This window comes from Ruditapes philippinarum, unplaced genomic scaffold (genome assembly GCF_026571515.1).
Source record: "Ruditapes philippinarum isolate M1 unplaced genomic scaffold, ASM2657151v2 ctg2697_1_1_1_1, whole genome shotgun sequence".
NCBI classification, from domain to species: domain Eukaryota; kingdom Metazoa; phylum Mollusca; class Bivalvia; order Venerida; family Veneridae; genus Ruditapes; species Ruditapes philippinarum.
In genome coordinates this window covers 20,932-48,378 of record NW_026852898.1, presented here as the reverse complement: position 1 = coordinate 48,378, position 27,447 = coordinate 20,932, and the positions used below count along the sequence as shown (strand labels likewise).

Here is a 27,447-nt window from a genome sequence, read left to right as displayed (position 1 = left end):
GAAAGGGGATCTAAGGGTATGAAACCAGGATATCACAAATAAGACCTTAAACGACAATTTTAAAACTCTGGCAACGTATAATAATTGTGATTAAGCAGAATACAAGAAGAAGTATTGGAAGCACCCATCCAGAAAAAGTATCATATAGAAAGAACTGAGGTTATGAAGCCTGCACATCACAGAAAAGACGTCAAAGCCAAATTTAAAAAGCAGTTACTACTCCTAAGAGTGATTATAAAGGAATCAAGCTGGAAAACTGGAAAGAATGTACGAGACTAATTTCACGACCTTCACATAACACAAGTAACACTAGTTACGATAAAATAGAGAAAACGTTTACGGCCGCCACACAGCACGTATAACACTATTATCCACGTCCCTTAGCGCCGGCTTAAGTAGAATGTAGAATTTAGAAACATACGCAGAAGTTTTATAATAATAAGTATACAAAGGATATATTTTGAATATATGTTATCAAATGTCTACACGTCTTAAATTTTCTTTCAAATATATTTGTGTTTTCATGTCTGTCTAGAATGTCCGTTTACGGATATTGTAATGACCTTTGAAGATTGTTAAAGCTGATAATTGTATTCTATTTCAGATTCTCAGTTTTGATGTCATAAAATATATTTAACATGTTCATTACAAATAACTATCTTAATTTTATCATTTTTGCAATCCTTAAAAGTACAGAGTATCAGCCAGCAGATATCAATTAGTTATGGGAAAGAATTTCGCATCTTCCTTGTTATGTGATATTCAATTAAGTAGTTTTCCATGATTTTATCAATGTTATATAACGTATTAACTTAAACTTGATGCAGACAACAATTAAGTAGCGACTATTAATGAAATGCATTTGAAAGCAGGAAGTTTAGTGTAGGAAAGTCAGTGAACAAAATCCAATTCCGATTCATATGAAAAACGACACTTTGTTTCTATTTTAGAAAGCAATTCTCACTGAAGTATAAAAATACTAGACAGTATTATTGTCAATCTGATTATTACTTACGAAGTAACTTTGTCATATGAAAATCTGGCAATTTAAGTCAAAGGCCTAATCATTATAACGTTAGCGGCATTTTTTTATTATATACATTTTGTAATTAAACTTGGATGTGCTTTGTATTTATTTCCCATCTCTATTTGGTGGTTTCAACGAACATTTAACTACTTTAAACATAAGTTGCATTATCTGTTAATAAGATAAATATATGACATAAACATAAACGCATACATTTTTGCACAATTAAATAATGTTGAATTTTCGCAAAATAATCGAAAACATACTTTCCATTTTTTATATACATTTTGTGACGACCCATAAAATTTCAACAAATCCTTTATCTTTTATCTTGAAAATTAGTAATTTCCAATAATTTAACCAGAAAAGCTGTTTTACCTGTTAAATGATCTTTGTTGGAACTATACATGTATACTATTGTCCGTAATTAAATGAGACAGTCTTCCCGGACTCTGTTAGTGTCACACCTCAACCTTTTCAAACCAATCTATAGAATTAGCCTCTCTATGTTGGGTAATGGAATTGGCATTTGATAAATTTTTTTTATACTTCTAAAGTACATGCCTGAATATATAAAATATCGTTTTTCAGGAAAGCTGTTAACTTTTTGTACTGTCATAAAGAGTAATGTTTTCTAATCATTTTGGTATAATATGAAAGTGAGAGCCACATTTACTGCTTCTACTAAAATGCATAAAATTAAGTACAATATTCATAATTTTTTATAATTATTTTGACAGTATCAAAAAATATCTTTGTTTCGATTTGGTGGAATATTAGCTTGTTACAACTGTTTGTATCATATGAAAAATATTTGCCATATTATAATGCTTACAGGAATATCATTTTTCCATTTTTAAAGCATTGACATTTTTCGTAGGAGAATTGTGAATAACATTTCAGGAATATAATTTTATGACTTATAGAAATCACTGGGTATGTGAAATTTGATGTTTTTTGTGTGTCAAAAACCTTGTTTAGATAACAGCAAACTGTGATCATCTTAAAATACATCAGCTTTGTTATCCCTCTAAATGTCAAAACAATTAAAAACATTAAAAGAGATGTTTCTCTTGATAAGTAAGTAACGTAATACTATTGTCAAAAACAAATTTAAAGAGCGTGCAATTTATTAATGTTTTCAGTAGATAACTGATCTATCCGTAACAATTATATTTGATAATTTCACAGTGAAAATTATAAAAATATAATTTCACACTTTTCAATGACGATACTACTTTTTAAGATTTTCACCATGTGGTAGCTCAATTTCTTTTTGCTGACAATTCTGACGTCAGGGCTATGCAGAGAAAAGCACACCTGAAATTGATAAACAACTTAAATTTCAAAAGAATACGAAGAATGTCATTCAAATTACCAATCACCAAATACAGTCTCTTAATCTTTTGTTTAATTTTTACAGTCTGGAAAATACAATACCTTCCGCATGCAAAACTGTTCTTGATGACATTTGGGCATATTTAAGTATCCTACGAGCAATAACTGCCTAAAGCAATATGAAAACTTGAAAAGCAATGAGAGCCGTCAGCCCGAAGGATAAGTGAACAACCCAGCGTTCGTAAGGCAGCCTTTCAACAATTACATGTTTTTCCAATTTCCTACCCGCTTTTTTAATGTTTACACATCCGTCAACACTTATTTATTTTCTGTTACAATCCTCAAATAAGTTTTCTTTCTTCTAAAAAGATTATGACTAACAAATCCAAAAGAAATCCCTCTGAATCAAACACAATTATTTTCCTCTCGTGAAATACACAACTTTTAAAAATGGCAGCCGCTGAAATTACAAAGAGCCTGGTCTAATATAAATTCGCCATATGTAACTAAAATAAGGTCATATTGTGTGACTTTTTCCTCTAGTAGATTTGTTTGTTTTTATTATTAAAACAAGCGAACATTCATATTTTTTAATAAAATGAAATAATATCATCGCCATTTAACATTAATTGTCGAACTTATTTTTCAGCCCAAGACTTCTTGTATTTGATGAGAAACCAGTGGGGAAAACAGATTTTAATATGGAAGTTAATATTAAGGAAATTTCATTTCAACTTGTTTTTAAGCATAACATAAAAAGAAAATTTGTTTGTTTGTTGTGTAAGATGAAATTTTATTTCATCGAATGAACTTTTAAAACAGTATTCCCATGAGTAAAATTTCATCTTACACACACACAAACAAATATCCTCTATATATCCTAAGGGTGATTCAATATTATTCAAGTATGAATTTTGGAACCACCCAACTAGAAAAATGCCGAAAAGTAAAAACTAAATGTAGCACAAACACAACAATACGAACGTAGTGAACGATCTTCAATGCTGATCTGGCAATAAGATAGAGAACTAGGGATCTCTAAAGATGTTCAAACGGAAAAATTGAAAATGTCGCAGACTTGGTTTGATTGAGCCTGTTCATGGCCGGTACTGTCAAGTGCAAACCACCGTTCACCATTAGTATAAAGAAGGTAATGTATGGCATTGTCTTTACAACTCAGGGCTCCGCCCTTTAGAATCCTGTTCCTGAAGGCAAATCTGTTAATGCAAAATTTACCGAGACAAAGTTCTTCAAAAAATTAACAAATACTTGCATAAACGAAGACCCGCAACAGGTTTGACCAATGTCAGATTGCTGCATGACAGGGCGTCATCGCACAAGGCGCCTATAAATGCAAGACTTTCTGAAGCAGAAAAAAGTGTCCTTGTTCTCCTTATCCTCCGTATTCATCTGACCTTGTTCCTTGTGACTTCTTTTTGTTTCCAAGGCTAAAAATAAACTTTCAGTTCGAAACTTTGTTAGCGCAAACACCTCGGTTCTCAAATATTTTTAACTTATAATTCTAATATATTCTTTTACAAACAGAGAAATAAAAACAACCATTCAGTAGCCTTATCACACAAAACGTTTTAAATGTAGAATACTAAATAAAGCAGTAAATATGCATGTTTCAAAAATGTACGTTGTATAATTTCCAACCAGGCCGTATGGATAAATGAGATTTAATTCTTATATAAAAATGATTAAATATTACCGATCTATATTTTCAAAACGTGATATAAATACATGTTCTCTGTTCAATGAACTGGCATTCCAAAAAAAACAAAAAACAAAACCAAAACAAGCAGACACATGCAGCAAAATCGTCATTTGAGAAAAATAACGTTTACGATACCGCTAACGTGTAATCGGTGTAATATAATTCTTGTTTGAACAATATGAAACTCTGAATTTACCTTAACATTATACTTTAATTCTGGACTATGACAGTCTCATGTCGATCTTTCAACATCATTTGACAGAGTTATCTCACTATGTGTCTAAACTTAAACATTTTGTATATACATTAATGTATATACATGTATAATGAATAATTTGCTATCATGGAAAAAATAATTAACTAAATCATATCCAAATATTAACGGGATACATTTTATTTTTACTTTAAAAGTGCCATATTAAGGTCACCTTAAAGAACGCTTAAAACGATTATTTTCAGGTTTTAGTATATCACTAAGTTATTAACAAAATGGATTAAAAAAAAATACAAAAAACTGGACGCCAATTTGGACACTGATGACCGGGTAATCAGAAGAGCGCCTCTTTTACTTGTTCAGTCATGTGAAAATAAATGTATTCTTACAAATATTAATAAAGACTTTGTATGTACACACAACACACTGCTATTTCATCAATGAGATTATATTGTATATTTCAAAAATATTTCTTTTTTTCAAAGCTTAAATAAAATATAAAAATGTAAATTATGCCAGAAAAAAATCATAAAATTTCAAAGTAAAATGCAAAGTATTTGTGTGCGAATCCTGGTATAAATCATTTGATAACTTAAGAAAAATCTAGATCGATTAGCAGAATGTACTAGTATAATGGGGAATTTTTCAATGGAATTTTCCTATCTACCTATTTTTTCCAATAAAGATGAGATACTCTAGATGTCAACTTAGAATAGAATAGAATATTGAAAGTCGTTACTTCGTTTTCTATAAATATCGTCTATTTGATATTCAAAACGGATAAGCAGGTCTATCTCTTGAATTTCCGTTTAAGCAAACTTTCACATCCGTGTTATTTGTGCCGTGTGGCGGCTGTAAAAAGTCTCCACGTACATTTAATCAATGATGTTATATTTAAGATCCTTGTAGATCGTTCAGCACGACATTATTGTTGTGTATACATGTTATGTGGTACTTTTAGTTTCTTCTTTTCGGCCAATTTCAACTTGGGTGGTTCCAGTATTCCTACTTGAATACTGTATAATCACCCTTAGGATATGTTGCCTGCTTTTTAAATTTGTCCTTGGGCGTCTTATCTGTGATATGCAGGCTTCATAACCTCAGATCCCCTTTCAAAATTCCATTTTATTTAGTTCCGCCCATTGTTTTCTCGTTTAGGGCAAAAGCATTATTTTACTTTGCGACCATACGCCGCTTTTCATGGAATGGCACTTCTTTCTGTGTCACATTGAAGGTTCCATGATAACCGCCGTATGAACACATCTGCGGATGTTTCTAAATTCAAAATTTCACCATTTTCGTGTTAAATGTTGAATTCTGCTTAAGCCGGTGTTAGGGGCCGTGGACTGTAACTTGTACTTTCCATTACCGTCCATGAACAGGCTCAATCAAACCGAGCCTGCAACATTTTCAATTTTGTTGTGTTGGACTTTCTTTAGGGATTCTGTTTTTCTCTATTTTCAAAAATATTTCATGATTATAGCGTATGAATTTCCAGAATTGTTTTTACAAACATCATTTAACTAATACTTATTCTAATAAACCGTTTTCTTCTTATTATGATATAACATTTCCAATTATCACTTCGAAATGATACAAAATATGCTTTATTTTTAATTTACCGCCCAATAATCAAATACTCTTGTTATAAAAATTGGTGCTTACCTTGTTACTTATTTTATATCTTGAAAGTTACTACTCACATCAATTTGACATTATTGCCTTTCAATATAGGTTTCTAGCTAAATGTACGAGCGGAAAATATTTAAATTTATGTTTACTGTACTGAATAATATCTGTAGATGAATAAGTAAGTACGCAGCATGTGAATTGTGGTAGGACTTTTCTTAAAATATAATTAGCAACAGCTTACCTTTTCAAGTTTTGCTTTATTCTTTAAAACTTAAAAATTCTCATTTGAATAACATATATTTAGTCTGAAAAAATCAGAGTTTAATAATCATGCCGTTAAGTAGGATATTAAACTATACTCGATTATAACTTGATATAATTATATGTGAATATATATATTTGAAGCGTTTATCCGTCTTTCCTTTAGTTTAACCATAATTCGTCCGTATGTCCTCACTTTGAGTGCGGCACATAATTTTGTCAGTTATGAAAATTGTTTCACAAATGTGTAACACTTATACGAGATCATTATTGCGCGCAAAATATGAAAACAAGGTAATCCAGAAAAGGCGGCGTTCTATGAACGCAACCCCCATACGACCCAGCAACACGTACAGGACCATCGTCAATGAGTGCAGCAGGACAACAAACAAAACAGGACATAACACAAGGCAAGGCACGGATGGCGTGAGTACTTTAATAATACATGAAAGGAATGATAGAAATCGACATGGAAATTATAGAAAACGATTAATTAATTATTATAATATGAAATAAAGAGGTGGAGGGGAAGGGGACTTGAAGGTCGGGGCGGGTGGGAAGCTTATGGGTGTAGCTCAAAGGTATTTTTTTCTTCATAAAAATGCATTGATGTTCGTGTCAGGTCAGCAATTCTGTCATCCTTGGATTCATTGTAAAATACTGCTCGAATGATTTAACAGATAAAGCCAAATTATAAAAAAACAATACGTCAAGGTTAAATTATTTCAATGTGCTTTTAAATTTTAAATTTGTAATTTATTTATTGATTTGATTCATTGAGTGACAGAAGTGCACTTATTACATAACTGACAATATGACACATTGACACATATGGCCTTGACCGTTGCATGACCTTGATCGTCAAGGTCACATATGACGTTTAAAGTTTATTTGTTAAAAGAAAATTATCTTTTGGAGAAGGGCTTTTTACCATGTTCATCCTCTGACGTGTTTTACTTCAGAAATAAAAAAGTCGGACAAGGTCCCCGCTAGACAGTTGCTCTTGTTTGGTATGAAACAGTTATGTGTTTTTTGCTAATTTTAATGCTACAAATATTTTACTTTTGCTTCTCTTTAAATTTCTCATTTTTCACTAAATGAACTATCTTTTAGTTTTGAAAATTTACTTGAACGTTGTAAGAAGAAAGTAAAGAGATACTATTTTTATGTTCATACCTTTATTAGCCTACCCTACCCAATGGGAAAATTTGATATGTGAAGAAAAACAATGGACTAATTGCCTACAGAAATAACATAAACGGCTTATATCAAACATTAAAAAAACTTATAACGACAGCTTTTGAATTGAATCTAAATTATGTAGTAAAATATCGATGTTTCAAGAATGTTCATGTTCACAATTTTCCATGAGGCTGTATGGATATTTGATATAATATTATAAATGATAATATATTAATAGGTTTATAAAATGATTAAAATATTTTCGACTTGTTATTTCCAACAAAGGTGATAAAAACGTATATTCTTTCATTGAATTGGCATTCCCACTAAATGACACCTACATGGTAAAGTAACGTTTAAGGTGCCCCTAATATTTAAACAATCTTTGTTCAAACAATATGAAATACCGAACTTACCTAAACATGATACTTTAATTCCGACTGCAACAATCTCCTGTAGATCTTTCAACATCAATTTACAAAATTATCTGGCTATGTGTCGTAACTAAACGTTTTGATAACGGTGAAGCACAATTTAAGCTGCATGCCTGAAAGAAAATGCTGTTTTCCCTGAAATTTGTAACTTTCAGTATTTTGTGTAATTGTATCCTTCAATAAAATCTATCAAATTGAAAAGCACATTTGAAACTACATAGTGCAGGAAGGTACGTCCAAACAAAATATTAACAAAATGTAATGAAAACTTTAGTAAACATCTTGAATACGACTTGGACCCGGATGCCTGGGAAACCAGAACAGTGCCAGCCATACACCAAACCACTAATCTTAATATAGACATTCTACTTGCATACGACGGATACTGTTCTTCAATGAGTTTCAGGTACTCAAAGAAAATATATATTTGCAAAAAAAAAAAAAAGAGAAATATCAATGTTGTCAAAACATATATAAGATATAAAACAGTAAGCAATGTCTCCAAAATTATAAAACTACCAGATGAAATGGTATTGTGCGAATTATGAATTAATCAAATTTAATTGAGGAAAAGTTTTTCAAATTCAAGAACCATTTACTGTTGTTTGTTTACCTCTTTGAAAAACCCGAAGAAAAAATGTTCACTGACACATACATAACGACCGTTCAAATTCAATGCAATCGAAGCCTAAATAAATTATATAAATTGTCATAAATTATTTGTTTTATGACAAGCGTCAGGTTGTATGTTGTTCATGAAAGTTAATGCTGTTTACGATATAAAATTAGAAATATAACTAAATTGAAAATAAAAATAGATTAAATGATATGTTGTATTGTCAGTTTGTTTCTGTTAATATTATATTAAATTGAACTTCTCAGGCAATCTCAATCACATACTAGATATTCCGCTAAGAAGTATGATCCTCAAGCAAGGAAAATTTCTCCGGTAAAATTGATTTTAGACATTGAATCTTACAGTCATTTGTCACTAGCCGTTGATTCAGAAATCACATGAGATCAGTTGTCGGTCACTTGCAGAGAAATTGGTAGTAATTGAATACTTATTAGTTATCCAGGAATGTCGGATAAGTGGACTAACCGCCGCGTAAATAAAATTAACAAATAGACATAAAATATTTTTGTCGTTTTATATCAATTATCAACACATTCAAATAAGCATTTCTGAAAAAATTGTTTCCTGTTATAGGATCTTTGTGACTATGAAATACTGTCTGCGCTTAAATATGAGACAGTTTTGTCGACTGTAATGGTCACACATCGACCTTTTCACGGCAATTATCAAACTTATCCTCGCTAAGTTGCATTGTATAAACGTTTTTGGATTGGTAAACGATCTTGTATGTTGTAATTAAGGATGTAACAACACTTAAATGAAATTATATATATGTATATAATAAATATTCTAAACAATTTCCAAACATACCGCATACGTTAGATATGTTCAAGCATTAAAAGTAATCATTAAAAATCTATGCATTCATTTCTTATTGAAAATTTGGCTTAGACTTTTTTGGGGAAAAAATCTAATTACCTCCCTTTATTTACATTAAATGTAAATTCGGTAATATCTTTGCAAATAATGCTTTTCTGAACTTACGATATTGATAAATCTTCATTTGAGCATTATATCTATAATATAAAGCCATAAAAATTAGAGCTTGGATTCAAAATAAAATTCTTTGATAATATAACTGTGTTTCTTTGTTTGTTTGGGTTTAACGGCACATTGTCACACAACTGGCTATTTCGAGCTGAACACTATAATTATTAATATAAGATTATAAAACCTACAAAGGGAATTATAAAATGAGTAAGTTAAATTTTAGAATTCAGTTTATTTCTTTTAAGTAGTCGATCAATATTTTGGAAAGAATTTTAACCTCCAAGTATAAATGAAAGAGTAATTAAATTACTGTGACTGTGTCATTTACATTTCATCTCCAGTTTTTCTTATAATTCCTTTTTATTCAGGCTGTTAAGACTTGCTGGTACTTTTACAAACATTGAAGTTGTACACCACACATTTTTGACATTTTAGACATTTAGATATTTATGGTATTTATCTATAGAATAATATAAGTTTAATTGACAGCGACCACTTTAAGTTAGATAAAGCCTTGTATTGATTTTGGTCATTTGTTTGTGTATGAGGGGATGCCAATGAATTATATCACTGGATTCTAATTATGTAATTGCTTTGTTTTATAAAAATATTTTCTATTTCGAACCTTCAATGAATTCCTTATTTACCGAAATGCATTTTTGTGATCCTTCTGTCCAGTTTTGAATAGCTGATAAATAATCTTTTGGAATCTATCACAGACACAGATTAAAGGGCTTGACACTAACTTTTTTAGAGGTAGTCAGAAGGACTAACTACTTTGAGGATCATGTAGTCCTTGGCAAATCTACGTTGTCCCCATTGTAAAGATAAAAAAATGTATCTTATTCTATTTAAATGCATTTTGAGTGTATTTATCTGAAGGTAAAAAATAGCATCAGATCTCTTTAAATTTATTGAAAAAAATCAAAAATACATAAATTATATGAGATTAAGTAACAGTCTATAAGTTTTGTTCTGCATAAGATGCAGGTCACGGCTAACCTCTTGTTCAAAGTCGTCATCATTATCCACATCACAAGTAGACAAGTCATCCACTAGCTGCTCATAGTTGCGCTAACATTTTTTATCTGATTCTCTACTGAATCAACCAGTGTTGGACTTGAAGCATTCTGAAACACAATTCAAATACTAAATGTCTTACATAGAAATGGAGACTAGTTCAAGATAAAATTGTAAATGTTAGAATATGAATGTTAATGTTTAAAATTACAATTTCACTTCTACGAGTATTTTGCTTTTAGGACAGTTTATTAAGCCAGCAAACAATGGATTCAATAACAAAGTACCTTTGGCTTGAAATAGTCATTGTAGAATGGCCTTCTGTGGATATCAAAAGTTGATAAGTAAGACGCCTATCTGACAGGCATGACCGCCAATCTGATTCCAGAATATTCATATCCTAGTAGTCTATTGTTTTTTTAATATATGAATTCTACTTCAATAATTTATTCTAGCACTCCTCGTGATTTTGTCACTATAGACAAAGAAGAAAAAAATCGGTGTTAAACTGCCAATAAACACTGGTAAGGGACTACTTGTATATGCGGCTATTATGTTTTCTCCCTCGATCATATAGTTTACAAAGCCTTTTAAAGCAACAATAAAAAAGCATTAAATTTTTATTTATATTTTCAGTTCTTATAATGTTTTCTTTTCATATAATACTGAAATAATACCTCACATACACTAACACCACAGATTTGATCCATATCAGTTAATAAATATTTTGACAAAAACGGCGGAAATCTGTAAACAGCGTAATGACGTCATCGTAAGTATACAACTCATTCATAAACGTTGACGTCATTTCAAATATACAAAAATGATAAATTGGGCACTGATGTAAACACTTTACAACGTAAGGTTTTTGTTTTTAAAAACTTAATGAAATAACTTGTTTTCTTATTATTTCTTTTGTTTAATAATTTCTATATCTTAGTAACAATAGGTTGCGACATCGAACAGCGTTATACGAAAATCGGCGCCGGAAGTTATTTCCGCTTAAAAATAACATTAGTGATCTTCCTTATTATATCTTGTTAGAATCGAAATAATATCGGTCTAAACGTTATTTATCAGCTATTTAACACCGGTTTTGTCGTTTTGATGCGAAAAAAATTAGCAAAGATAGAATGTAACTGACTAGTCCAAATAAATTTGGATACTTTTCAGATGAAGACCCCCACAATGTGTGTTGACCATGACAGAGTACTTATCATGTTATTCTTGCTAAAAAGCTATACTGATATCAATGACTGATGAAACAATGAATGCATCATTCAAATATTTTGTTGAAAATGTCATGTTTAATGAATAGATTTTCAATGAGAGAATATAATTTGCTTAAGTATTCTGAAAAAAGTAAAAAATGAGGTTTCATTGCATATACACATATAATAAATACCATGCATGCCACCTAGTACTAGCCTAGTTCATTGATATAAAGTGATAGAAATGTCGTACACATCTGCGGTAAATCGTGTCCAATCTGGCTCTATTTCTTCTATGTCCATACCATCTTGTTCAACACTTAAACTTAAAGCAGGTCTGCATACAGTGATTAAATCTGCTATATCAGCATCTCCAAAGTCAGCTAGAATAAATTGGGATTACATAAAAATAAAATAATTTCATTGGGCAGTCAGCTACTATGAACATAATGGCAAACAAAATAAAGAGTAAGCGTTAATAAATGCGAAACATATGAAATTAAGAAAGTCAGTGCTAAATGACCGTGATAACTAACTTATGAAATTAAAACATGTTACTGATAATTAAATATCTTAAAAGGGTAAATGAAAAGGAAGCTTTTAATCAGATTTGTTTTTTTTTCTTTAATGTTATAAACATAAAACATTTTACCATTAATATCACTAAAAGAAATATTACAATACTGTTTCACATTTTTGTGCACATTGTACCTAAATCATCATTAATCTCTTCAGGCCAGTTTTTAAAGCTGATGAAGTAGCTACCCTTGAAAAGATGGAGATCACCCTCAAATCTGGCATCAATAGAGCTGATTAATGCAGAGAGAAAGCTTCCTCTACTGTTGTTTGTGCTCATCTCAGAAGTATTATCTTTAGCTGTTACTTTTCTCAGATAAGGCCTTTCACTAGTATGTTAGTGATGCACAAATGATAAACAAGTTCTAGCTTTGTTAGTTAAGCAGATAAAGAGAGAAGGACAAATAAAAAGGTTTCATGGACTCTAGTTCTACAAAATTATGTTACTAGTACTATGTTAATTAAATAAATGTTACATACAAAAAGGGATACATGTAAGCAGCAATAGAGACATAAAGCAAAATACAAATACATACTAGAATACAAATGCCATCTATAACTTGTCTATAGGCAGGGAAATGAGTGTTTAAAGGAAAGGTTAATAGGTTACAATTCCAAGCTATAAGCAAATAAGAATAGATGTTCAAGCAAATTGCATGGCGAATACCAGTGCATGATCACATTTAAGGTCAGTCCTTGTTTTATACTTGTATAAAATAGTTTTTGCGGACTCAATCACATTCCACATATCTGCTAAAGAGATGTTAGCCTCATGAATAGATGAAAAGATAACACTTGATTTAGACATGAACGAACGGCTCTGCATCTAAATAAGTGAAAAGCAAGCAATCAAAAACAAATCATAATCAAATATCACATATTCATTCATTTACCAATTTAAGTTATAGCTGTAAAATGTTCATTTCACTTAATCTGAGTAAAAATTATTTTCTTATTTGCTCAAGATGCTGAACAATGGCAGCATGTCCATGAATCAAATGCTTTAGAGCTTTTTTTGTAAGTGGAAGCGAGCGTGTACCTCCAACCCTTGTTGGAAAAAGTACTTTAAGTCAAATACTCTCAAAAGATAACTTGATCTGTTAAAAGGACTAAGGCTGAAATGAATATAACTGATGGTCATTATGTTTAATATATAAACAACATGTGCAAAATCAGTACAGGACTATCAAGCAGCTGAAATTTCAGTATATCATATCTCATCTATGTCAATGGATGTTAATAATTTTGTCAACATTCAAAGTTTTGTTGTTACGAATAATGTGTATATCGATTATTTGGCTGAAATAATTTCTTTTCTTTGAATTCTTAATGATTCGTTGCTAGTTACACATACTTTTAAAATAAGTAAAGGTTCAGAAGTAAAGCTTTACATTTTTTATTTGTAGTTCACTTTGTATTTACAGCAATCACAGAATATTCTAATCTGTAAAATTATTAAAGAAGGTTACCATTATAACATGAAAATATGATGACGAAAAGTCACTCGATGAAAAATTACCGAAATGAAAGTAATAGAATTTTTTTTTCAAAACAGCAATTACATTTTTTCTTTTAATTTTGAATAACATATAATTTTTCCATACAACTTTGCTGTAAAAAGTAACTAATTTAATAATTACCTATGTGCTGAGCAGTGAATGCCAAAAATAAATGGCCTGATGGCGAGTTCCCTAAGCTTGACAACCACGCCAGATTTCTTTTTAAGCATCACAGATGCAACATCTGTGCCAACGCTAATCACTTTAGCTTTCCAATCCTCCCCATAACGATCATTGAGGACATTAATAATGGCATTGCTCATGTTTGCGCTGTCAGCCATGGCAACATTCCTGGTGCCCATGAAATGTGTGTACACATAAAATAATCAAAACTACAACTGGTTAACAGATATCTATGATGAACCTTTCCGGTTTTTCGTAGCGGAACATTTAGCCACACATTTTCCAATTCATTGCTAGGTCAACTGCTCACAAACAGCATCACAAACATAACCACGTGTTCTTTTGTGAAAACCAGGTCAATGAGTGATGTATTACCTCGGTGTAGCAATTGGATATTAGTTAGCCAATTTACATAAAACTGTAAAAAAAATCTGGAAACAAAGTGATCCCTCGGAAGCATCAGTTTGATTGAGTCTGTACATGAGGGATAATGAATATGTGCAACATCCCCCACGTCCCCTAGCACTAGCTTGAGCGCTACTCAATTCTCAACACTAAATAGTGCTGGTATCAATGATCCCAAAGGTCCAGAAAAATATAACAACACTGAAGTGAAGTACGGGGCAACTGTTTACAGCTGCCACACAGCACTTGACACCTGCTGTTCTGAAGTATAAAAATCTGGAAACAAAGTGATCCCTCGGAAGCATTAATCACAACAAAATTACAAGAGATTTGCAGACTCGGTTTGATTGAGTCTGGTCATGAGGAATATAAAAAGTGCAACATCCCCCACGCCCCCTAGCACCGGCTTAAGCGATATTCAATTCTCAACACTTAATAGTGTTGGTATCAATGATCCCGAAGGACCAGAAAAATATAACAACACTGAAGTGAAGTACGGGCTGCCACATGCACCTGATGTTGTGAAGTATAAAAATCTGAAAACAAAGTGATCCTAAACTTGTACTGACCTTGTTTTAGGTTTAATAATACTATGTTAACAATAACAGTAGTCGGCGCAATATGGCCAGTAATTTGTCAATATGCTGTTAAACCCATAATAAACAAACAGTGTATATTCATTTCATTCAAAAGTTGCAGTACTTACGTTCCTAGCATTTGTTGAAAATCGAAATGTTAGGATTTTTCCAATTGAAAATTCCTACCTGAGTTTTCCTATATATAGATTTGATACCCTGCAGAGAAGTAGAGCAGATATTTACCATGAGGTTATATGAGTGACATTCTATTTACCACGCGTTAAAGTGTCAGTTTTCACAATTAACAATTTAATGTATTTTCCTTTGTTAAATGTTCTTTTAGATATTTATGTTAATCGAACATGTGAAATAACTAACAAATCGGGGTGAGCTTAAAAGCAATGCAACAGAGAGAACAATTATTCGTTGTGGAATTCCATTACTGACTTCGGATTGACATTTGTAAACAGTTGATGAAAAATATGTTTGTTTTAATTTCTGTTTACCAGTAACATCAACGCCACGCGATTTATTGAAATAATATGTATTTTAGTTTATCTAAATATCGCCAATCATTTACTTATTTGTTGTTTTCCTTTGGTCAGTTGTATTTGCGTCTGAACACATTGTCGGTAAGATATAATTACTAGTAAACAGCACCGATACTTTGCACTTATTAACATTTGTTTAAAATTAGATATTAAAAAAATCTGAACTTAGTAAATACGTATGAGAATTGTAAGTTAGTGACATCATTTATAAAACATCAAGGGAAATTCTTAAACAAGCAGCTCTATACAATCCAGCTTCAAATCATTGCAATATCTGGGAAAAGGTCTTCATCATATGCAACACTTAACAGACGAAATGAACTCGTGACAACCTGTCGACATTAATAGATCCTGTAACAATTTTTTATGGTTTTATATCATAAATATATCATAAATATGATGCTCAAATTAAGATTTATCAATATTGTAAGTTCCAAAATATATTATTTATAAAGATATTAAACATTTTATGTAAATAAGATAATTTGAAATTTATTTTCTATAAAGTCTAAGTCAAATGTTTCATAAAGAAAGAATTCATATATCATGGTATTTTATTTACATTAATGTGTAGCACAAATTTAACAATTTAATATTTTGCAGTTTGAAATGTTTTGTAGATAAGTTAATCACATGTAAACTATCAAATCGGGAAGCTTAATGAAGACAATTATTTCGTTTAAATTTCATAATTTTGAAAGCTAGAACAGTATGAAAAATTTGAATCGTACCAGTACTTCACGCACTTAGAAAATAGTATTTTAGTTTATCTTATCGATATGTTCCCTTATATTGATGTCCGGGTCAGTGTAGGTATCGAAAATTGATCGTAAATATATACATAATACAGTACCGATGTGTGACAATTATTAAATTGTTTAATTCAGATATTAAAAGCTTGATTTGTTCTTTTTAATTAGTACACATAAACACAAGGGATTTCAAGCAGCAAAATAGCTAATTTGGAAATATTCTAAGGTTTTCATTGCAAATTAATAGCGTAATGAAGTCGGCATGCTTGCTTATGACCTCAAATTTTTAACTAATATTCATAAATAGACTTAAATAATTACATTTACGGAGTTCGAAATAAATTTATTTACTTAATTATAAGAAAGAAATTCATTTTTATAGTTGATTAAAGAATGACTGCAAACACTGAACAAAGAATTCTAAATTGCAAATTTTGGCAGTACATCTACATTTTCTTGATGTTTGTTCGTTTTGGAGCCAATACAGTATATAATATATAAAATTTCACTCAAGTGAGGTAACAACCTTAATTACAACATAATGGATCTTTAAGCAAATAGTTATTAATATGAAAACAGACACAAACTAGTGCTGGGATTCTGTAAAAATCATGAAACTGCCCAGTAGTTAAAAAAACTATAAAACGTTGATTTCTTTATCGTTTATTTATTCATTGTGATTGACTCCTGTACCCTTTTTATTGTTACTAGAATAAGGGATAACCTATTACAAAATCGAATTGATTTAAAATGACCATGTTTCCCCTATTAATTAAATATTTCAAACTTATCTAATTTTCCCATCGACTACAGTAAAACAAAACTCCATAATATAATTGATAAGACTATTTATAACCCATATTATATACGTATTTGTTGCTTCTCCTTCACATGTTTTATTGCTACGTTTATGTTAAAACTGTATTTGATATTTGTATATTTAACAAATGAAAATAAATGTGCTTTGTATTGCATTGAATTAAATGCGCTTTGCTAGCATCTTTCATACAAGAATTAACAATTACATTTATAATATTATGACTTGTAATTATCTGAAAAAGTCACAAAATGTAAAAACCTATAAAGAATGCCCAAAACATCAAGTACAAGCTCAATTTGATTTAGCCATTCATGGATAAAACTGGCAAATGTAAATTATCCTTCACGTCCCCCACCCAAAAAAAGTCAAACAACTATAATGATCCTTGTCGTTTTGTTTATTTTTTGTCATTTTTTTTCAACCAAAATATTTAGTGATTTTTGGACTACATATGTAAGAAACAACAAATGTAGTTAAATGGTCAATGAATGACTATTTGACACACTTATAAAAATTTAGACATTTATCTAAAATTTCCGTATTGTCCTTACAATGCTGGCTCCTGGTCAAGGTCATATTTCACATGGCCTAAATTTCATGACTGTACATTAAAGAACAAGAAAGTTGGTCACATCATCAAAATCTAGGTCAGCTGCTATCAAAGTAGAGAAAACCAGAATCAAAGTTATGCAAAGTTTAATTTTACATTTAAAATCGTGCTCATGGTCTAAATTTCATTGTTGTACATCAAAGGGCAAGAAAGAGAGTCACATGTCAAAATCTAGGCCATATAATATTAAAATTCAATACTGTATCTCAAACTGTGCACATGGTCTACATTTCTTAGCTGTTCATCAAAGGACAAGAAAGAAGGTCACTGTCCCCTTGGACATGGCAGAATTTTGACCCAAGGGTTAAATACAAACAATCTTAATTGCTACAGGTACACCAGACAATATTTCATGTCAAATGTATAAGCTCTATCTTTCTCCTAATTAGAAAAAAACACTTGTTTTAGTTTCTTCTACTATATGTACATAATGAAAATCAATGGCCCTCGGGACTGGTCCAATTTTGACCAAAGGGCTAAAATTTGAAAAGTCTTGGTAGAAGTCATCTCCGCAATGTGTCATGCAAAACATCTTACCTCTAGCCTTTGTCAATTCAATAAAGAAGATTTTTTAGTTTTCAATATATACATATAAGAAAAATCTATGACCCCCGGGACAGGGCCAATTTTGACAACAGAGGCCAAATTTGAACAACATTGGCAGAGGACATATGAATGACATTAGAAACCAAATATAAAAGCTCTAAGCCTTGCACCTTCAGACAAGAAGTCTTTTAAGATTTTACTATATATACATAGTGAAAATCAATGACCCCAAACCGGGGCCAATTTTTACCCCAGATCTATAATTTGAAGGATCATGGTAGAGGTCACCAGACAATGCCTTATGCAAAATATCTTTGCTGTAGACCTTGTGGATCTTTACCAGAAGATTAAAAAAATATTCCTGTAATTCCATTTGGTTGCCATGTCAACAAGATTTCTGCATGGAATCAACTTTGGAAGCCCTTTACCCAAGGATCAATCCTGCCAAGTTTGGTTAAAATTGGACCAGTGATTTTCCACAATCAGATGTTTTAAGTTTACCATATAATCCACACACACGCACGTACGCACTCACACATGCGCGCACACCAACACACAAGAACGCACACACGCACATGTTAATCGATATATGTGTACCGCATCGCAGATGCTGCGGTGGAATACTAACAGTACCAATCACCAACCAGTTTTGACACCTTCCAGGAGCATTGATAGATTACTGCTGTGTCTGTGGTAAATTAAATTTTTGAACAGTTGCCTTATCTGCCTGTTAGCTTAGATCAACCAATTTAAATGAGCCATAGTGCATCTTAAAATATATATATATTAATAATGAATATTTACATAACATTTGCTGCAAAATGGCTGCATCAAAATTTAATTTTTTCATTATGAACACAACATCATGATAATACAAGGTACAAACTTGGCGACATAATGGCAAAGTTATGGTCATGATATGAAAGAAACCCAGCTGGATAGACAGAGAATCATTCCACTGTAAATACGCACAATTATGATTAAAAAGGTAGGAACTACAGCTATTGGTCAGGTGATAAATAGCTTCAGAACACTTCTTTGGCTTAATATTGGGAACAGTATATTAATCATACATGAATGTCTAAAACTAAAAGAAAAACGGAACAAAATTTTAATTAAGTAAGTTAGGGGTTCTTATTTTCTCTATTTTTGCGTCCTCCACTGCGCCTACAGACCTCAATGCCTCCCTTTTATTTTCAAAATTTTGAAAGAAACAACCATATGGCAATTATCAATTGGGTTTAATATCAAAATAAGAAGCAAATTTGTTAAACATTTATGAATGTGATAATACTTTTTTAAAGTCAAGCTCAATCATAAATACAACACAATAACATCTTTTCTTTAAGTAGAATAATGAAATAAAAGCAAAATTAATGTTTAATGTTAAGCAGAATGAGTGTATGCAGGATTTCAGCATCTAAATCGTTGTGACCTGCCATGTGTCACCCTTAATCTACCTCGAGAGGGGGGGGGGGGGGCTAACTACTATCATGTGTGCCTGCTCATGCTTTGAACTGTCAGATTTATCCAATGGGTCAACCAACATTGTTTGATCTAGAATCTGCTCCTTCATCACCTCGTCATGGGGATAAACTTTTATTATAACCTATTTATTTAGTATAGATGGCTAAATAAACACTCAATAAATCAATACTACGTGCAAGATGTTTCAATAAATACATTTATTTATATTAAAAACAATTTGGAAAACTACCTTATTTAAACTATTAGCAGCAGATGTATAAGCACAATTGGCACCATGAGGAACTATGAGTAAAAGGTTAATAAAAAAGCACAATATAAACAATGCTACAGTACAAGGTTAATTAAATAGCACACAACCATGCTACATAAAAGAAAATTTATCATTTCTGATCATGTTCTTAATTTTTATTGATACCAATATCACTAGCAGTAAAGAATAAATAATAAATTCTGAAAACTGCAACTAATAAACATTTATTATGAATTTATTTATAATATTACAATTTTATAGTATTATAACAAATCAAACCGGAGCTACCAGTGACAGTGATTACGCCTAAAACACGTCTTTGATCGTAACATTTACCATTTAACAGTGATTGTCAAGAATGGTCATTCTATATTTTTTAAAGAAATCATGCCTTAACTTTTATATGTACTTCTCGTATAATTAGTTTTTTAAAATTATTTTATCTCAAACTTTACCAATATTTAAAAGTGAACTTCGATGCAACTGTCCAATTATATTATCAAGTCATATATGGGGCTATACATTTTTAGTTGATCAAACCACATGGAAATTCTAGTTTACCTTTTAATGACACTGACAAAATTAAACAATCGTTAATTGTTGCAATTTAGAAAATATATGGAAATTTTCACAAAATGGGTACCTTTATAACTTAATAGAAATATTTCCCACTATGTAAAATGCATTGGTCATTTTTGATCATTTGTTTTTACATTCAGGCTTCTAAACGCATTAAAAATAGTACATAAAATGTAGGGTTTCAAATAAATGTAATGTTCATAATTCTTCTCTCTTCCCCTCGGTACGTGTACGTCGTTGAGAAGACACAGAGCATCGGTGGGAGATTTGAAGACTTGGGACGGCGCTAAAGATCGAAACTTTTACTGCGGACCAGCTGCCGATGTCCTGACTAAATCCGAGACGAGTGGCCCTACAAAGTAGGTTTCGGGTCGACGAGGATGGTGTGACAGAGTGCGTGAGCTCCTAGCACTGTTAGACGGCTTAAACGGCAGGCCTTTTGCTGGCACCAATAGCCCTTTTCAGGGCTACCCTTTTATATTGTCTCAGGTTTCTGTACATTATGGTTCTCATTGACCGTCGTACAGTGACCTACTTTTGGCTAAAAATTCATACCTTTGGCTTAGACTCCGTGAAAATTGCATGGAGGTAAATTATCACCACTTTGTGCTTCAAAATTAACTCTTTAAGGCATGAATGGTGACATGTTTAGGGCCCGTACTTGACAGCGAAAGCTGCATTTTGTGCCATTACGGGCGGATGGACCCTCATTAAGCATAGACTACATACATACATAAATGTAAAAAAAACAAACTATTTTAGGTACCAAAATATATCACTACATGTATATAATGCATTGTGGCATCGTAACTAAAAAAATAATAATTGTATTTTTCAAAGTAGATTTTTAAATAGAACTGTGATATTTCCTAGACAGATTTTGTCTTCGATTTCATTTCAATCTAAACTGAGATATAACTTTCAAAAGAACACATTATAAGATTTTGACAAAAAATCGATACAAGTCAAAAATATTTTTCAGAAAAGTTAGCCTAATAAATGTAGATAGAAAATCTTCTTTTCAGCAATGACAATTTTTAATGATGCTTTAAAAAATAATCTGCCTAGTTGTTGATATTTTGATATACATGTATCATTGTTTCCTGTCATTACTTGTCAGTGAAAACATTGCATATTTATAGATGAAAGACATGTGGTGCTGAATGTTTTTCCTTCGACCCGTAAGCATCAAATGAGGAGTACAGTAACAAAGAAGAGGACAAGCACAGCAAAAGAAAACAAAAAACAAAACACACACAACAATAAACGAAAAAGGAAAAATAAACACAACAGCAACCAACAAAAAATAATTAATTAATTAAGCAGAAAGAAAACAACAACAAAAGTCTTATGGCATGCTTGTAATACATTGTAAGCAAACTTTGAATTGACATCGCAAATTGTGTTATCTAAATAACTCATAATAAAATGTCTGGGTACTTTATCGAATACTTTCTAAATAAAGACTGTAAGCAATTTTCAATTTATGGGTTTCTTAGAAACTTTTCATTAATGACGTACTAATGTTCATATAATAATAAAGGAACTGTCTATCTATATAAAAGAAGCAATAATGTAACAATAAAATCCATAAAAGTATGTTTAACTTTAAATCACAATTATCAGCTTCGTTATTTTAACATATCATGAAATATGAGCGTACGGTCACTCCTTATACGCCTCATCTATCGACATGTATTTAAAATCCTTCTCTGACAATGTTTTTTCATAACTATATACTGTACTGTTACAAGAAGAAGAATGGTTGTTTTTAGATGTTTAAAATTGACACTAGGAAAAAATTAAATGCATAAAGTCAATGCAAAGAAATAATATTGGATATTGTTATGTTTTCATGTATATATTTACGTTTAATTTACGTCAATTCAACGTTAAATATCATATTGACGTATAAACATTTATCAGCAACTTTGCAACAATTTGTTTATCAACAATCACTGGAGATAACATTTTAATTAACACTTACATTCCGAAAGAACTAATGGTGCTTCAATTATAAACTCGTGTAAGGTCAAAAAGTTAGGCAGAGAAATTCTCTATATGGAACATAGTAGTGTTTTTTCTGATAGTCAACTATAAAACAGTACCTCAAAAAACGTTTATTCTAGAATCGATTCCTGTCAGTGCAAATATGTGAAGGTTACATATCGTATAAAAATGGAAGGAAATCTCGTGAAGTTGTCAGTATATATCAGAATGATGATGAGATAAGATTGTTGAGAGGAGGTTCTGTCAATAAATTATGACGATACAGAGAAAATGAATTCATGATTCGTTGTTGGCATAATGAAACGGTTAGTCAAATATTTTGTTTAGTTATTAAAACATATATCATACATCAATTTTAACAATTTTGCAATGTTAGTGGAGCAATTATTTCAGTACTTAAACATTAATTTAGAAAAAGTTTAATGTAATTTACAATATTTCTGTTAAGAAACAATAAAACATATTCATGCTATGAAAGTAACGTAAAATTAAAGTTCTTTTACTCCACAATAGATCAAGAGATCTTTAATTCGATTTTCTGATTAATTATACAAAATAAAAGTAAAATTCAAAGACGCTTCTAATTTTACTGATTAAATCAAATAGTATCTTAATCTAAAATTTATCAAATTTAAGAAGCAATTATTCTTGTCAAAATTGAATATTTTAAAAAATCATTGTTGTTTTTCATATATTTGTAAGTAACAAAAATATATTTCATATTTAGACATATTTTTATTATCAGTACTAACGTGTTTGTTTGATAAACCAATCCGTTTATATATATTTGATTATATTAATTTATATATTTTTATGTATATGTATATACGTATATCATGCAGTCTTTTGTGCCAGGTATCGGATTGATATTGACACATCTTGTGATATATATAATTTAGCACTTTGTATTGTTTGAGATATGATATTTAAGAGAACAATGCTGTAAAAACTATGTAACATAGATGTTTCATTATTGGTTTTTTTTAGAAAAGGGTTCATTACGTGCAAGCCTGTACACTGTATATATATTTAATTAAAACAAAAACACTATGTATGAGCTGGTAAAGTGTTGGAAAAATTGTTGCGTTTATTTGCATTTCTGTTTAAGGCTTAAGATTTAATTTTAATTATACGTTTTTATTTAAGCACTTTGCAAAGTTTTTACAAATTGTTCTCCAGTTAACATTTAAATAATTTTTCTATCAGAATTCACTTATTTCCATTATCATTTGCATTATTCATTAATAAAAGAAATGTAAAAAATGCATATAGAAAAATTAACTCATCTTATGATTATTTAATTTGAAGAAACAATTTGATAGTACACATGAACCTTTTTGGGGCGGGGGGGGGGGGGGGCAAGGTATTAACTTAAAAGTATTTCCATTTATTTCAATATCAAAACGAATATTACCAACTTTATTTTTGTTTATTTACTTCCATTTTTATTTTTGTTCTAGTTAATTTATTCTCGGAAAATATTTATATATAAAATTAATCAGTCAAATAAGATAAGTGACTTTGATATAACGTTATTCATATCTATGTATTTTCTAAGTTGAAATCAATTGTCTTTTAGAAGTTGAAATCAACTAAAATGATAATACCACACGCAATATATTTTAGGTCTGAACCTGTAGGAGTCTATGTTAAATAATATTGTCAACGGTCGATGTCAATTTTAACCCCTGGGTCAGGATATTTTTACTTTACAATACTAGACATGAAACATCTAAGCCTTTGGTATTGCAGCTATAGAGGTTTTACAAGTTTATACGCGTCAATGTAAAATCAAGCGACCCTGGGATGGGGCTCATTTTGAGCCACCTGTCATGATCTGAACAAACTTGGTATTAATTTACTACACAATGCTATACACCAAATAATGTTTTTGCTAAATGTAAAATAAAGCGGCCCGGAGCTCCATATAGTATAATTTGAAAAATCTTGGTAAAGGTCTACTATACAATTCTACACAGCAAATATTTGGGTTCTATGTTTTGCAACTATAGAGTAGTTGTAAAAGGTTTTCTTATATGAATCTTCATAAGGAAAATAAGGTAACCTCAGGACGGGGCCAATATGGTTTTGAGAGAAAAAGATTTTTCAAGTTGTTCCTTTATTTCTTTATGAAAAATACCCGAAATTTTCTATTGAATGCAACTCAAAAAATAATTAAGTTTTAAAAAGATCCTGTTCTTTTTCTGATACGAAATCAAACCATTGGTTTTCTAGAACTTTTATCTAATAAGTGTTTATTGGCATTTGGAGTAACATTAATGGAATAAAGTATATTTGATTAAACTGTCAGCTCATAAAATTGTCTGATACCATTTATTAACTGAAAATTATTTTGGATGGTCGTCATTGGCATTTTATAATCTGAAGATTGCACATAAAATACCTTGACAAGTGAAAGTAAAGAATTGCACGGAAAGATTTCTAGGTATGTTTTAACCATTCAATTATGTAAAAAAAAATAATAAAAAAATAAAAAAATATTGAATACACTTGATATAATGCAACTTATATTTGAAGTTACACCTTTGTGGTATAAAACAAACGTTTTTTTATTTTACTTTTAGAAACATCATAGAAGTAAATTGTTCATTATACGACGTCATTTCCTGCATCATCGTCATGCTTCAATGTGTGACATTGACGACTGGTGAAACTTGTACCCGAAGAACAATTGTATTAACAGTACAACGCAGTGATTGTTTTCCTAGAAGACTTCTTGCTGGTGCTTGCCGAGGAACATGCAATTCGTATTCTCGACCTTCCTTAGAATATCCGGGTCAAATGGAAAGCTTTTGTCAGTGTTGTGACGTAGATGAAGTACGTTTGCGAAGCACAAACGTCACTTGTCCGGTGCAAAATCCTCAGCCCGGACAACCGCCTTTCAGAAAAATTCGTGTTTATATGAACCTACCAAGATCCTGTAGGTGCCGGCCATGTTCAGGACAAACCGGCAACGTTATTCCAGCGGAACAGTCTATTTGGAATCAAGGCAAGAGAAACTCAAACACATTTATAAAACGTAGAAACGCTAGTGAGAGTGACCTTGGATACTTAAAAAGCCTTCGGGAGCCTTTTATATTTGTAGAGGATAACTTGTTTAATTTTACATATAAAGAAATAGGCTAATATATTAATATGTCATAACTGACAATCCTTTAGAAGATGTATGTAAATGTGATTCTTGCTGAGAAAGTGTGAATGAAATTAATTCAATGTATAAGATATAAAATGTTGAGAGATTTTATATATATGTATTTTTGTTTTATAAAAAACGTATATCATGTATATTATTATTATTTAATAAATTGTTGACGCATTCCTCTATATTCTTATAAAACATAAATGAAAATAAAGTCGTTACATTGTTACATTCGAAGATTTTATTATTTTTAATCAAGCTTAGCCTCGATTTACTTTGATCAAAACAACGTACCAACGAATGTATTTAAAAGTTGTTTTTTTTTTGTTTACAAATATGCGCCATTATATAACAAGACTTCATTTATCACGACAAGTACATGACGGTCATTTAAAAATACTTGTAACAAATGAAGGAGAAAATAGTCCGTGCACCCCAATAACGAAACATTAGGAATTCATGAAATATACTGAAACTTCATTTAAAAAAAAAAATAAAAAAGAAAAAAAAACACAACAACTATAAATTGTTCCGTTTTGTTTTTTATGGCATGATTTTTCATTCAAATATAGTAAGTGTATACACATTTATTTTAGTTCGATTGTGTTGGAAACTATAAGCTAATTGAAACACTCTCAAATCCGTTCCTGGATTCAACCAGTACCAAGCAATGGATTTAAAATTTTTTGTTCAAGGAAACAACAGTTTGAACCAAAATATAATTATAATAAAAATATAATTTTCAAATATAATTACTTCATGAAAATTGTTAAACGTTTAGTTCAATGATGACCTTTAACTGGAATAACATTTATTCGCGCAGCGTTTTTAAGCCGCTAAGCCCTTGACGCCATCATTTCGGGGTACTTCGTTTCTTTATGAAAACTATCGAATAAATTAATGTACTTTATTCGGTTATAAAGCATACAATAAAAAGAAAATTTGTATATGTTATAGTGAATTATTTCATTATCTCTCATGAAATTGCTACGCATAGTCCCTTAAACAATTTATTTATTTATAATAATATTGAACAGTTAACAAATTTAGCCCCTTTTGACTTTCAAGTAAAATTAAAGTATTGACAAAATACCTTAACATCTATAAATTTGTCTCAGAAATATTATTGTTAAATGCTCGGTCTTCGTGATTGATAAATAGTTGATAAGCAACACAAAGTATTTCTTACTAAAAAGGTTCTTGAAAACTGTATATAAATAATGTTTGAACGTTGCTTTGACGCCCTTAGTGCTTTGTTCTATTTTAATGATAAGATATTCCAATATAGAAAAAATATTAAACTTGGACAGTCTGTGTATAGGTAAAGCATGATGGTGTTTTGGCATAATATGCTGGAACATATCTTGATTGAAAAATCTATTTTCATCAGCTTAATAAAAAGAGTGTGACAATAATCAGAAATATAGAAAAAGCTATAATGCATGTTTTATAAAAGTTGTTTGTACTTAATGGAATGATTATTTATTAAGTCAGTAGATATAAGCGTATTGACATTGTGACACTTTATTGATGTATTCCTAATTTTATTAAAGCACGTATCAATTGTTTCTTCTTTTGATTGAAGCAAGTCATCGAAGAAATAATACGAGTATTGATGGAAAAATGGTTTCCTTTATTCTTGTTTTGCATTGTTTTCCGTTCTTTCAAAGAAGACGAACTTACAAAGTAACGTTTTGACATTATTTATCAAAGATTCATTCATAATACATAAATACACAAGCAATTATCATAGTTTTGCAAGCAATCCATAAGT

At 30.7% G+C, this 27,447-nt stretch overlaps 1 protein-coding gene across 1 annotated transcript; it reads left to right on the top strand.

Moving 5' to 3' along the window:
* Nucleotides 1-22,715: 22,715 nt before the first annotated feature.
* LOC132727646 (bursicon-like) lies at nucleotides 22,716-25,852 on the top strand. The gene is made up of 2 exons (XM_060713217.1): nucleotides 22,716-22,818; nucleotides 25,099-25,852. The coding sequence occupies exons 1-2, from the start codon at nucleotides 22,811-22,813 to the stop codon at nucleotides 25,658-25,660; spliced, it is 570 nt and encodes a 189-aa protein (XP_060569200.1). The 5' UTR covers nucleotides 22,716-22,810; the 3' UTR covers nucleotides 25,661-25,852.
* The last annotated feature ends 1,595 nt before the right edge of the window (nucleotides 25,853-27,447 follow it).